Source organism: Zootoca vivipara, chromosome 9 (assembly GCF_963506605.1).
Source record: "Zootoca vivipara chromosome 9, rZooViv1.1, whole genome shotgun sequence".
Taxonomy (NCBI): Eukaryota; Metazoa; Chordata; class Lepidosauria; order Squamata; family Lacertidae; genus Zootoca; species Zootoca vivipara.
The window spans coordinates 62,256,581-62,271,982 of NC_083284.1; the positions used below are offsets into that span (position 1 = coordinate 62,256,581).

General features: G+C 44.9%; 1 protein-coding gene across 1 annotated transcript in view; it reads right to left on the minus strand.

The window, feature by feature from the left end:
- Positions 1–6: 6 nt before the first annotated feature.
- The window catches only part of KLB (klotho beta), a 38,425-nt gene continuing 23,029 nt past the window's right edge, over positions 7–15,402 (minus strand). Inside the window, exons 4-5 of the mRNA XM_035111905.2 lie at positions 5,605–6,748; positions 7–3,966 (exon numbers count right to left, since the gene is read on the minus strand). Coding sequence (XP_034967796.2) covers positions 3,569–3,966; positions 5,605–6,748 — 1,542 coding nt within the window. The 3' untranslated portion in view covers positions 7–3,568. The remainder of the gene's footprint in view (positions 3,967–5,604; positions 6,749–15,402) is intronic.

Genomic DNA, 15,402 nt, shown 5'->3' on the forward strand with positions numbered 1-15,402 from the left:
TCCAGCATAAGCATTAAATAGCTTATTAATTAAATATATTAATTAATTAATCTGGAACAGTAAACTCTGAAAATGGGGTAAATCTTGTTAAGAAGTCTGCTCAGTGTTTAAAACATTTCCATCCCACTTGTAAGCCAAAGAAGCTCCTAGAGTAGCTTATGCAAGAGCAATTAAAAACAAGCCAGTCCCTGCAGTAAGACATACAACAAATGATATCAGACGCAACCTCTTAGTAGTTCTTAATGCCCACCTGGAATGCAATGGTCTGCTCAGTCCTTCACAATGGGTGCTATCCCATTCTACTTGGTGGAAGGCATCTGTCATGAGGGATGGAGGTATTTTTGGCAGTTCATCTTCCCCTGCTGTCCAGCATACCCCCCCCCCCAAAAAAAAACACCTCCAGAACAGATTAGGGGCAGATGGCACAGCTATATATTTATAGGATTTTTATATTTATTGATTTATATTTATAGTATTTATAGGAGGAATAAATAATCTGTTCACTAGCAAGCAGCTTCCATCAGCATAGAAAATACTCGATTATCACCCAATATAAAAACTCAGTAAGTGGTTATCAGGTTGTGTTTTTTAGTGTTTCTTCATCACATGGTATAATACTTAAGTGTCTCTAACAAACTTTACATTGAAATGGATGGAATAGTTGTCAATTTGGAAGCCATTTCATCTCTGACAACGGCCTAGCAGTTTTTACCTTTAGGGAGGAGACATTGCCAATAGGCAAATAATAATAATAATAATAAAATTTTTATTTATACCCCGCCCTCTCCAGTCAAAACCGGGCTCAGGGCGGCTCACACCAATAAAAATACAATAAAACATAAAAAGCAATTAATTGAAATACAGACCAAATTACAGTATTAAAATTTAAAATGCAGCCTCATTTCGAGTAGTCCACAAATTCAAGCCATGAGGGAGGAAAAACACAGGGGTCAGACTAAGTCCAACCCAAAGGCCAGCCTAATGTTAAGATATGGGTTTAATCAGATGTTTCTTTGGAGTCAGTCACACTGACCAAATGGACATCCCTCAAGAAGGTACTTCTGTCTTGAAGCAGTAGAGTCGAATACAAAAACCTAAGAATTCCTTTCATGTCCTGGTTGCATCAAATGATAACTGCTTGGTTGTTTTTTCCCAGCGATTACCCTCAAACTTGGTAATGCTGGTTTTTAAACAAGGATGCATAATGGTTCATTTTTAAAAAAAGAATTAGTAACCCTCCTGAAAGTTGGAGGAGGTGAGTGGAAAACAACAGCCGAACCGATGTTCGTTTTACTGCCGTCTCATGAAAATAAGCATCTGCATGTATGAAAGTGGGGGGTGGGTGGGAAACAATTCCCCCCCCCAATGAATCATTCCCTCTCATCCAACACCCTGGGAGTCAGGTGCAAACCCACTGATTCAACAGGTTGCAATAGAGATCCTTTTCCCCCAGACCTGATCATGGCATCAAATTTTTGCAAGTGGTCCACAGCACATAGGGAAAGTGTGAACAACCTTTTCCCTCATCAGCTGCCTGCCAAAACAGCCATGTGCACTTCATTTAGGGTGGGGGTGGGGAGGTACCTGTTAGAGCCGAAATTAAACTGTCCATCCCTAACTGCAATTCCAGTTCATATCCACCCTCCAATAGTTGCAGCAGTGGGAGGTACAGGACAAAGAGGACATGTTGCAGCAGGGGTGGGGGACCTGTGGCCCTCCAGATGTTTCTGGATTTGCATCCCCTATTGTCTATGATCATTGGCTGTGCTTGCTTGGTCTGATGGGAGTTTCCCAACCCTTAGCTACACATGGATCTGAAGGTAAAATACAGCCCCTGGGCTTTTGATTACTCACACAAGCTGTAAGCCAGGTTCTGCAATGTGCACCCACTTAGTATCTTCTTAAATAATTTTGAAGAAGCATATTGGCCTTTTTTTTTTACGGTGGGGGGAACTCGACACATTTCTGCAGCTTGCAAATACTGTATAAGACTTTCATGGGTAACATTCATATCAAAGAGTGACAGATTCAGAGCAGGACCACCTTGTGTGCAGTGAAAGTTTTAAAACGGATAAAGGTTTGGGTGATTTACCCATCTCATAACTGTAACTATATAGTTCATTGATCCACACAGCATACCTTTTATTTTTAAATAAAAGGGTGTGTACAAAGAATCTGGGGTCATTTTTTTTAAAAAAAGCTGTATTTGTGCCTATCCCAGCTTTTAAATAATGGCCATTGGGGAAAAATATATATACTGTATAACAGAATCATCCTATGTGTTTACATCCATTGAAAAGGAAGGGAACTTTGAAAAGCACAAACACACCAATATTTCCCAATTTCATTTTATAAAAGTGTTGCAGTTCATGCTTCCCAAATAATGGCTGTGTCCTAGGAAAGTTGGCATTTCTCTCCAATACAGGATCCCCAACCCCCGAACTATGGCAATTTATTTATTTGTATACCCTCCAGCCTGCTAATACCCCACCCACCCTTATGTGCAGATGGTGCTGTTTTTTTGGCTGCATAAGGACTTGGAACTGCGATTGCAGTTGGTATGTATATGATCTTAAATACAGGGCTTTCCAGTCTAATCACCCTTCATATTCAACTGCTAAAGTATTTCAGACCAACTTAAATATCCCTATTGCGCGCCTCTTCTTCTTTAATATTCCTGACATATTTTTATCTGAATTGGACATGACAGAGGTATGTCAGAACTTTCTCAATTACAACCTGAGCTTAAAGGAGAGGCTGCTGCAATTGCATGCTCTTGACATGTTTTTGAGGTGCCGTTAATGCAGCTTTTAGCATTTCGTTTACAACCACGAGGACTAGAACACTTTTGATCTAGTTGACATTTTCAATCGTATGATAGATAGGGTAGCTGCCCTAGTGGAGCTTCCGCAAGCGAAAACAAGCAAAACTAAAGTGTGCAAATGTTACACCTGCAAACCACAGCAGCTGCAGGCATAGAGCCGCAAATTTTGAGACATTTCTTCTGTAAAAGTGCACAAATTGTGGCACATATCCTTTTCATGTCAAATTAGCTCCGTCACTGTACTAGGTTACAAAAGGAAAGCATTTATGCTTGAACTGTAACTAATTAAATATATTGGATTAACACCATTTTTAATTCCTTCGTATACATCTGTCCCTGCTCTCATCCTGAGATTTTCAGGCATGACAACAGCTAAACTTCCTTTATGTAATCAAGTCTTACTCTGAAGATGGAAAAAAGGTTGAAAGGAAGGCAGACACTCTTATATCGTGTGTTTTTCTTGTGTGTTTCATGGTGTACGTTGATGTAAAAAGCAAAGGACTTTGTAGTTCTGAGTGACTTTATGATAAACATGAACACACAAATAAACAACCTGGGATTCCCTGACAGCCTAAACACGGAACAAGGATTCTTGATAATAACCCTGAATCGACTATCATGAGAATTCTGCTCATGCAAAGCAGCATTCTTTTGCAAGTATCTTGGTGGAGTGATTTGGAGTGCTTTCAACAACTTATCCTCGCCATTGACATTCACATGCAGGGGGGGGGGGGGGAGACCACTCTATATCTGGTTGAGAACTTTCTTATGTCTACTTTTGATAGGAACGCACATGTACTCCAGATTTTTCGACCAGTGCCATTTTCTCCTTTTCCTTTTGTGGAAAACAATAATGCTTAAGAGCAAGATGAGAGTCGAGCAAAGGCAGCACCCAAAGAATACGAGCGGCTTTTTCTGCGCTAGAAGCAGGCAGAGCGTGCAGGTTGCGTCTTCCTCGCGCTGGCCACAGATGTTTGCAGGCTCCAAGAGAAAGCCGTTGCGGCTAATGAGACGGTTGTAGAACGGAACGGAAGCCTTGGCCTTGCCTTCGTGGGTGAAGAAGCCCAGTCTGGGTTTGGATTTTTCATCAGTGAGTTTAAACGCAAAATAGCCTCGGACGTTGACTTTGTCAATGTGGTAAGCTGGAAACGACAAGAAATAAGCGGATTATCCACTGTTAAACGGCATTGCCCGACTGTGAAGCAAAAGGATGCGTTTATAGTATTTAAAACTATATGGGGAGGCTTGGCATGTCGATTGGATGCCTCCCTCCAAAAAGGCCCCTCCATAGAAACAGCCCTTCCTGTAGTGGTGGCAGTCACTTTTCCAATTTCCTCTGGAAATGCTTCACGTTAAGTACAGTACAGTGGTACCTCGGTTTATGAACACAATTGGTTCCGGAAGTCTGTTCATAAACTGAAGCGAACTTTCCCATTGAAAGTATATGGAAAGTGGGTTAATCTGTTCCAGACAGTCCGCGGAGTACTTAAACTGAAGCGTTCATAAACTGAAGCGAACTTTCCCATTGAAAGTAATGGAAAGTGGATTAATCTGTTCCAGACGGGTCCGCGGAGTACTCAACCTGAAGCGTACTTAACCCGAAGCATGGGTGTAATTGGTTCTGGAAGTCTGTTCATAAACTGAAGCAAACTTTCCAATTGAAAGTAATGGAAAGTGAATTAATCCGTTCCAGATGGGTCCACGGCGTTCGTAAACCGAAAATTCATAAACCGAGGTGTTCATAAACCGAGGTTCCACTGTACTGTAATTGAATTCACAGAAATTGCAAATGCTTGTATGCATTGTTATGTGTTTAAATTTGAGTAGTTGGTAACTGAATTCTAGAGAGTTCTCTAGTAGTTCTCATGTGATTGGCTAATGCTAGTCACCTGGGAGGTATCTGGTGAAGGAGAGACTCCCGTTCTATGTGAAACAATATGTTTTAGAATGCACTGTGAACACTGCTAAGCTGAATTGAGAGTCACAGGGCTGCTTCTCGGCTTCAAAGAAAGAGAGCAAAGCTGTAGGAGAAGGTAAAAGTGGAAATCTCTCATAGGAGCTGCAAGGCATGGCCTGAGATACATTGAGCTCCGGAAAGGGAGGGAAATAAAGCTGTTAGGACGTTAGAGGAAAAGTCTGTAAAGCATGTGACTGTAAATATTATGCTTTAATTCATCTATAGCTTGGAGTTTATGCAAGCAAAGTTTTTGAATGTTTAAGCCTGGGCATTGGTTTAGTTTTCAGGAAAGGGTGTCAGTCATATATGCTTTGAGCTTCTTGGCTACAATTTCACTGCCCTTAATTCAGCATTTCAGTGTTGGGCAGGTGGGGGAGCATTTGAACGAGAGCTGTTCAGCTCCCATCTGTGGTGGCTGCCTGCCACCTTAAATTATAATTCTGCTTGGACTATAGCTCTATGACATCTATGAAGCAGGGCATAACATTTTGGGTAACTTAAAAGAGGAAAAAAACACATTTTAAAATTTCCTTCTCTTTGGCGCCATCTGGTGTTGCATGTTTATAGTGAATTCAACTCACTGCTTCTTTACTAATGTAGCTTGAGTCCCCTAGGGAGCAAGGAGGGGAAAGTACCATTGCACAAGTTTGCTGTGCTAGCAGAGCAGCTGTGGTGTTGGTGTTGTTTATTTGTATGCCGCCCTTCATCCGTAGATCTCAGGGCTGTTCACAGCATAAAAATACAAGATAAAAACACAAAAAAATACCAGATAAAAACACATTATGAGTCTCTTCTAGATTAGCATCTTTTACCATCCACTCACCTTTTAAGGCTTCCTGGACATATTTTTCAATGTAGTATTTACGAAGTCCATCGTCGATTAAAGACTGATCGTCTATCCCGTTTGCCGTGATGTAGATATTTAGGTCGCCATAACGTTTTCTAATCCAGTTCAGGATTTTGCGTAACCCGGCAGGCACGACTGCTGAGCGAGACGGAGAGTTTAGGCAGGTGATGTCTTGCAGAAATTGAACATCCTGATCAAAGTCGTACCGACTTCCATTTTTAGACTCGTGGATCACAAACCGCGTGGTGAAATGATTGAGCGCGTAAAAATCGGCAGCCCCTTTCACGAGTTCCTTCTCTTCCTTTGTGAAATATGGCAGGGAAGAACTAGAGAGCCCTCTGCTCTTCTTGTAGTCGAGGTATTCTCTCATAGCTGCAGGATAGTCCCCCGTCTTAAAGATTGGATCAGAAAACCAAGCTATTTCAAACTGAAGGAATCTCTCAGCAGCTTCCCAATGGGTGTCCACAAATGGGTTGGCGGGTTCTGCCCAATCAGAATGCAGAGATAAAGAGATCTGACCATGCTGGGTGGATCGATAATGTTTATCGTAGACATGCCAAGCCGAGGCATGGGCTATCAACAGATTATGCGCAGCCTGATAGGTGTGGTTACTGCTGCTGTTATAAATATCACTGAGTCGATTAGGTTCATTTATTGTGATCCAGAATTTAACCAAGTCCCCAATCTCCCGAAAACACATCTCTGCGTAGGTTTGGAAAGCCTGGACAGTGGACTGATTCAACCAGCCACCATTCTGGACTAAAGGACCAGGCAGCCCCAACGAACGGTGAGTTGGATAATATAAGGTGACCACAGACTGGATGTTGAGTTTTAGCAGCTCACTGATCACACATCGATAGTATCGAAGGACTTGGCCATTGATGGATTTCAAATCGCCGCTAGGCAGAAGCAGCGACCAATTGAGTGCAAATCTATAATGGGTGATTTTCAACTTGGACAGCAGGTCAAGTTGCGTTTTAATGGTAACAAAATCCGTACATTGTGCCGGTCGGGTTTTCAGTTTCACTCCCTTCACCTGGTAGAAAAGTCCATCTCCGGTAAGATTCCAGAGATAGAGGTTAGGATCGCAGAACTGTGGTGAGGAAGCGACAGATTCTGCCTGCAAATGACAATCACATAATTTGATTTTTAATTTAATAAAGGGTATTGGTTTAGTTTCCCAACTCCAATAGAGACCAGTTACATAAATGGTTCTTGTAAGTTGTAACACTACCAGTCTAAATGATAAACAGGTTTTTTTTCCTCTGTATCACTAGGTGTCACTATAGCAGTTCTACAGCAATACAAAGATTCATGTAAACACAGTCCAGCAGAGATGGTGAATTCTCCAACTTGCTTGGACCACCGTTCACACACAAGCAACAAAAGGGAGAGCAGGCCAGACCTATAGTTTTAGAAATGTGGTTCTTTCAAGCAGCCTTCATCAACCTGATGTCCTGCAGATGTTTAGAACTATTAGCTCCAGCCAGCACAGATGTTTGGGAGCAGTAGTCCTAAACATCACAGAATAAATGGGCCTAGGTGACCCTAAAGGTGTCACTTTATGTTGTACGAGTCTTTTTCAGAAATGCAAATACCAGCCGCAGGAGTGTCCATCAGTCTTGGGGTTGTGAGAACAGGGCAATGGGAGTGCAAGCCACCTCCTGCAAAACTTTCCCTTCCAAAACTGATGTTTGCATCAGGATGAATTAGGGAAAAATAAATCTTTGACTAGATTAATATTAGGGGGACATGAAAACCAGGCTGTGTGTGACAAAGTAGAACATTGAGGGAGAAATAGAAACATGGCTGCTGCCATCAAGAGCCAGGAGCTGCAGGCTCTCCTGCTACTTGGGCGAGGACATAACCTGTCGGCAGGGATGAAAACATTATGTGCCACCTGTCTCTCATTGCTAGGTAGCATACTTCAGGGTTTGGGGCATCCCACCGCACCAGCCATTGTAGAATCAGGAAAGAGAATCAACAACATCTATAACAGTGCTTTTCAAGCTTGGGTGCCTGGATGTTGTTGGAATACAATCCTCATCATCCACTGCCAGCTTAGCCCAATGGCCAGGGAGGAGGAAGTTATGGGGATCCAGCCTTGAAGAGCACTGTGGGTAGGCACATATTTTACATCCGCAGCTCCCTCAGGGCCTCTAACTCCTGCCCAAATCCTTTCGACTCAGCTAGACTGGTAAAGAAAAAGTGATTTACTGTATATGTGTTGTATGTGCGATATAACATTGTGCCACCAGATGGCCACATGGCGTCCATTTTTTCTCTACCTGTTTTCCCTGTTTACATTTACAACGCTTTAAACCGAAACACTTCTTTGATGTGTCTAGATCCAGCCTTTATTAGGTGTAATTTTCCTGTTATTGCCAGAAAATCAAGACAGCTGCCTTGGAAGACTGTTGTCAAGCAGATAAATAGGATAGAACTTTTAAAAAGTGAACGATTCTCTCTCTCTCTCTCTCTCTCTCTCTCTCTCTCTCTCTCTCTCTCTCTCTCTCACACACACACACACACACACACACACACACACACACACACACAAAGAGAGAGAGAGAGAGAGAGAGAGAGAGAGAGAGAGAGAGAGAATAGCAATAGCCGCGAAATGGCACCTGCAAGGCAACAAGCAATTGGAAGCCCCCCCTCCCCAAATAAGTAAATGCAGATATTTGTGTGTATAAATTTATACAGTATCTGCTATTATTTCTGCTAACTACATTTTCCATCTTGTTGCTGCTGCATTGTTTTTTTCATAGTTCATCACTCTGAACTGAAGCCATCCGTATCTCTGCCAAATTAGCCTCTGCAGACCTAACAAGGTTTTCTACTAAAACTAATAAACACAATGCTATATCCCCAAACTATCTATTAGTGCAGATGGATGTCATTTTTAGCATGATATCCGCAGGCTTTCTTGCGGGTGTGCGTGCGACTGGCTGAAACCGAGCTTAATTAGGTTTCATTTGCCAGCCTTTAAAAGTACATCGTTTTGCTCTGCTTCTCGAGAAGAATAACCCCTGACGAATGTGGAAAGGAATATTTTAAGAAAATTATGACTTGGATCCAGAGTGTTCCGTGTATGAGTGGGAGAGGCTGCAGGATGTATCAGTTGTACCTATAGGAAGAGACTTCAGAGCAGGCATTGAAGGTCTCAAATAGGAGAATGAGCAGAGGGGCACCCAAATATGTTTTGAAGGGAAAAAAAAGTTTCTCTTTAAATAGCCCTCCCACCGCATAAAGCAATTAAGTTTAGAGTTCAACATTACCTAGCTGTGGGTGTGTACCTCAGCGTGTGTGCTGATTTAGCCAATTTCCAATTCTCCGCCCCCCCCCATGACCAAGTGAAACCTGACCCTCTTTTTGGTAGGCAGAAGAGGCTGCAACAGAATCAGAGGTGGGTGACAAAGTCCTGCTGCAGATGTTGCACACGGTATGCAGATCCTTGGATTAGAGCCAGTACACTGGTACCTTGGTCCTCAAACGCCTTGGTACTCGAACAACGTGCAACTCAAACACTGCAAACCCAGAAGTAAGTGTTCTGGTTTGCGAACTTTTTTCAGAAGCCAAATGTGCTCCATTTTGAGTGCCACACTTCCGTTTTGAGCGTTACGCTGAGGTCTGTCTTTGTTATTTATTTTGCATTTTTGTTTTTGCGGCTTTTTTGTGACTGATTGATTGTGTGACTGAAGTACATTGGTTATTGCTTTCATTTTATGAATCAATGGTCTCGTTAGATAGTAAAATTCGTGTTAAATTGCTGTTTTAGGGGCTGTTTTTAAAAGTGAGACAGCCAGACATTACAAAAAACGAAACCCGCCTCCAGGATAATCCTAAATCACCACACCCAGTCACTGTTAAAACCCATCTCCATGAGAATAAGCCCCCCAAACCCCAAACATCATTTAGCAAGGAAGGAAATGATTTTATTCTAAAGAATGGGCAATGCCTGATGGCCAATCTAGAGCAACTTCAGCAGTCTCAGGATACACTGATCGATGAACTCTCGGCCCTAAGAAAACATATTTTCCTTCTAGCTCCTCCGGCCCCTTTGGATTATTATTACGCCAATCACAAAACAAAGCCCCTATCTAATGAGGAGTGGTTGGCATGTCAATACCTGACCCCGGAAGAAATGGGCCCCCCAACACTTCCTTCAACACCAAAATTGACAACACACCAAATTGAACTGGTGCAGCCTAGGCCTGGAAATGGTTCAGTCTTTGTGGACAAACTTGGCACTTTAGAAACCATTCACGCAGAAGACTGACACAGGAACCCAGGGGACGGGTGCCTTGATGGACAAACTGTGCACTTTAATTTAATCCGGGATGTGGCGGGAGGGGCTATACTTATACCTATTGGAGATGTCTGTCCATCCGATTCTACATATCATCATTATATCCTTCCTATTCAAAAGACTGGGCCTAGGGCAGATCTGTTATTGAAGGGACATCACTCCTTTGGGGAGGACGCTGACACGGGGCTAGGGATCACCACTGTCGATGGGCGAGGGAGGTATGGTGGTGGGGGTAGATTTCACAGACGAAGGGTTTTGAGATGTGGTGATGCTCGAATCCCTTCCAATCTACGCCCCATCCTGAGGGACGAGGGTAGGGTGAGCAGGGATTATCCACCTCCGTCACTGGTGTTGTGCAATGCCAGGTCCATAGGCAATAAAACCGCCACTATGCGAGACTTTTTTATCTCACTGGGGGTTGACCTGGCTTGTGTGACGGAGACCTGGGTACGTGAAGGTGAAGTAGTTGCATTACATGAAATAACACCCCCTGGGTTCTCCGTCCTCCACCAGTCACGGACTGTGGGTCGGGGGGGAGGGGTGGCGTTGTTAATCCGGGAGGATTGCTCTTTCAGGGCTCTGCCATCACCATCAATCACCGGCATTGAATGTGTTGGCCTAGTGTGGGGCACCAAGGAGGGCTTGGCTGTCTGGCTGGTGTACCGACCACCCAGCGCACCAGCAGCCACCCTGTCGGACCTGTTGGAGGTGGTGGCCGGCTGGGCCTTGGAGTTCCCTAACTTATTGGTTTTGGTGGACTTCAACATCCATGCCGATGCCACCCCCTCCTCACGGGTTCCGGACCTGGTGTCTTCCATGGCGACATTAGGGCTCTCCCAGTTTGTTTTGGGTCCCACACACCAAGCAGGCCACACGCTGGATTTGATTTTTGGTGCAGGTATAGATGTGATCATGTCCCCAATTATGGAAGTGCCATGGTCTGATCACTACGCTCTGAAAGCCAGGATTGACTTACCGCCTCCGTCCCGCTTGGGTGGTGAGCCGATTTGGGCTCGTCCGCGAAGGCTGATGGATCCTGATAGATTCCGTCAGGCTTTACGGGACCCTGCTCCCCCTGGTGGCTCGTTAAATGAGCTGGTCGAGAACTGGAATAACCGGCTCTTGGCGGCCATTGATGAGATCGCACCTAAGCGCCCTCTGCAACCCCGCCGAAACCGGGCCCCTTGGTTCACCGAGGAACTTCGGAAAATGAAGCGGGACCTCAGACGGCTTGAGCGAGTATGGCGGCATACTTGCGACGGAGCCTCAAGAACATCTTATAGGTCGCTTATGAAAACCTACGAGATGGCGGTGAAAGCCACAAAGAAGTCTTACTTCTCAGCTTCCATCGCATCCGCTAGCTCTCGCCCGGCACAACTTTTTCGAACAATCAGGTCTCTAACAACCCTTGAGGATCAGTCAAATTTAAGCACAAATTCGACCCATAGCTGTGAGGCATTTGCGAGCTTTTTTGCGGAGAAAGTCTTGACACTTCGCCGTGACCTTTCTGCCAATTTTGATACAATAGCGGAACTAGAGGCCCCTCGACTGTCTTCGAGTTTAGTATTGGACCATTTCGACCACATACTCCCCGCTGATGTAGACAGATTCCTCCAGGCTGGGAGGCCCACCACTTGCTCCCTAGACCCCTGCCCGTCCTGGCTGATTAGAGCGTGTCCAGACGAGGTACGGGGCCCCCTGGTTGAGATTATCAACTTGTCTCTCAGTTCAGGGACTTTCCCAGAGGAGTTGAAGGAAGCAGTGGTGCGTCCGCTCTTAAAGAAAGCATCGTCAGATCCGCTAGATCTATCCAATTATCGCCCTGTTTCAAATCTTCCATACTTGGGTAAGATAATTGAAAGAGCGGTTGCCGAACAGCTCGGTAGGTTTCTGGATGAAACATTGGCTTTAGATCCATTCCAGTCCGGCTTTCGTCCCGGCCACGGGACCGAGACAGCACTGGTCGCCCTAACAGATGACCTCCATAAACAGCTGGATCAACGCGGGTCGGGGCTGCTGATTCTTCCAGATCTGTCAGCCGCCTTCGACATGGTCGATTATGAGCTTTTAGACCACCGCCTTGCCGACGTGGGGATTCAGGGTACAGTCCAACAATGGCTGCGTTCCTTTATCTCAGGTCGGGGACAGAGGGTGGCGCTAGGGAGGGGGTTGTCACCGCGGCACTCCTTGGTGTGTGGAGTCCCGCAAGGTGCAATCCTTTCCCCAATGCTTTTTAATATCTTCATGCGCCCCCTTGCCCAGATTGTCCGGAGTTTTGGGCTGGGTTGTCATCAATATACTGATGACACCCAGATTTATCTGTTGATGGATGACCGTCCTGCCTCGGCCCCGGACACATTGACCAAGTGCCTGGAAGCTGTTGCTGGATGGCTACGTGGGAGTCGGCTGAAGCTAAATCCTTCGAAGACAGAGGTCCTCTGGCTGGGTCGGGATGACATGGGGCGGGGGGGCCAACTTCCATCTTTCGCTGGGGCCCAATTAGTGTCAGCCCCTTCTGTCAAGAGCTTGGGGGTAACCTTGGATGCCTCCCTTTCCATGGAGGCACAGGTTGCAACCACAGCCAAGGTGGCATTTTTCCATCTCCGCCGCATTAAGCAGTTGGTCCCCTATCTCTCTCAACCTGATCTAGCCACAGTGATCCATGCGATGGTCACCTCTAGGCTTGATTATTGTAATTCGCTCTACGCGGGGCTGCCCTTGAAACTGACCCAGAAACTCCAGCGGGTGCAGAATGCCGCGGCGAGGCTCCTTACGGGGTCCCAGCTGCGGGATCATATTCATCCAGTGCTTTACCAACTGCACTGGCTCCCGGTGGAGTACAGGATCAGGTTCAAGGTGCTGGTTTTGACCTTTAAAGCCTTATGCGGCTTAGGACCCTCGTACCTACGGGACCGCCTCTCCCGGTATGACCCACAGAGGACATTACGGTCCACAAATAATAACATATTGGAGATCCCGAGTCACAAGGTGGCTAGGCTGGCCTCGACCAGGACCAGGGCCTTCTCAGTACTGGCCCCAACCTGGTGGAACGCTCTGTCCCAGGAGACTAGGGCCCTGCGGGATTTGTCATCTTTTCGTAGGGCCTGCAAGACAGAGCTGTTTCGTTTGGCCTTCGGACTGACGCAGTCTGACCCCACAGTTACCCTCCCCTAAGGTTTTATTTATAATGGTTTTATCTTATTCGTAGATTTTTTAATTTTAAAATTGAATTTTAACATTGTATTATTCTGTTGTTTTAACTGAATTGTTTCTTTTATATTTGTGTTGATATTATTTGTTGTTAGCCGCCCTGAGCCCGGTCTTGACTGGGAAGGGCGGGGTATAAATAAAAATTATTATTATTATTATTATTATTATTATTATTTGTGACTGATTGATTGTGTGACTGAAGTACATTGGTTATTGCTTTCATTTTATGAATCAATGGTCTCGTTAGATAGTAAAATTCGTGTTAAATTGCTGTTTTAGGGGCTGTTTTTAAAAGTGGAATGGATTAATCCATTTTGCATTACTTTCTATGGGAAAGCGTGCCTTGGTTTTGGAACGCTTTGGTTTTGGAACGGACTTCCCGGAATGGATTAAGTTTGATAACCGAGGTGCCACTGTATCATCTTAGCCACGGATTCAAAGCTAATTATTCTGCTGCCACAGTTCTCAGGGATTGATGCACATTTCCTTGAGGTGGTTGCTAGGAAAGGAATGATGTAAGTAGGCACTGATTTCCATTCTGACCCATGTTTGCCACTTGCAGTGCTGTTTCTGTTCTGCTGCAGTTTGGCTTCAGACAAAAAACAATTGCTGCGTGCTGTCCACTGGGGTGGAATTTTACACACTTAATTACATTGTTCTGCAACGTTGATTTCAGTGCAAAGGAAATGCAAATTAAATGGAGAAAACAACTCATCAGTTGCCTATCCTTTCTGTGGACTGTTGTACTTGCTGGGTTTATTTCCATTCTAGACATGTGACAAATAAGAGAACATTGGCAATTTCTGCTGCTATTTACATTTCTGTTGAAATTGTTTGACACCTCTATTTCCTCCCAAATCCGCTCCAATCCATATGTACCAAGGAGCAGAATATCAACCCATCTGCTCTGCATCTGTCTTTCACATGCCAGGCTGCCTGACAGTGCTAGGGTTTAGTGGAATACTGCCAATGCCAAAAACTACCATTGCCAAACATGAACCTTAGACTATTCGACAGGGGTTTTGCCCTCATGTAGCCTGTGAGGAATTTGTAACTATTTGGATTGGAGATAAATTATTATGGAAATTGTGGGTGGCTCTGACTTGTGGTGGGAGGTCATACTTTACTGTGAAGCTGTTCAGTGAAAAAATAGATGCAAAAGGAGAATTTCCTGGATGCCAAGATCCAGGTTTGGGGCAAGTACTATTTGGTGAGAGAACCCCAGCAGAGATTTAAAATCACAAAACATGCAGCAAAGTAAGGCTTGGAAATATAGGCTGCTGAACCTTGAAAATAGGCCCTTGTGAGTTCCAAAACTCCCCTCTTCTCCCAGTGTAGGAAAAGACCACACACTTGGCAAGTTAAAAATTGGTTTACTTACAAACTCTGCAAAGGTCAGGTTCGTGTGCTTTTCCATACACCAGTCAGAAAAGTTGCACAGGCAGTGAAGCTTGGCTACGTTACCGCGGAGAAAGTTCCTAAATTATTGTTAAAGGAACTGAAGAGTGGCTGGTGAGAGACACGTGGTTAAAATGGAGCAACTAGCTGAGCCTCTTCACATGCTGAGCTTCTCAGGTAGACTGGGAGATCACAATAGGCTTGATTACCCATTTCCTCCCAAATTAAGGGAATTGGACAAATATACGCCTGACAGGATGGCTTACTCTATGGTAATAATCCCTTCATGATTTAAACCCAGTATGCAGTAATTAGACTTAAGTATGTTGGTTATAGGGACACGGGTGGTATGTGGTCTAAACCACAGAGCCTAGGGCTTGCCAATCAGAAGGTTGGCGGTTTGAATCCCACGACAGGGTGAGCCTCCCGTTGTTCAGTCCCAGCTCCTGCCCACCTAGCAGTTCGAAAGCATGTCAAGTGCAAGTAGATAAATAGGTACCGCTCCGGCGGGAAGATAAACGGCGTTTCCATGCGCTGCGCTGGTTTGCCAGAAGCAGCTTAGTCATGCTGGCCACATGACCCAGAAGCTGTACGCCAGCTCCCTCGGCCAGTAAAGCGAGATGAGCACCGCAACCCCAGAGACGTCCGCGACTGGACCCTTTACCTGTACCTTTTTATGTTGGTTATATGAGGCTGGTTATCCTAAAGAAGCAGTAGGCAGGAAGGAGAGCTTAAATTTATCATCACCTGCTTGCTCTCCTTTAGCGTCACAACTGGTGAATTAAGCGTCCCGCATTATTTGTTTCACATGGCATCCTCCTTCTGCCATTTCTGCCGAATATGTAGTCTCCCGT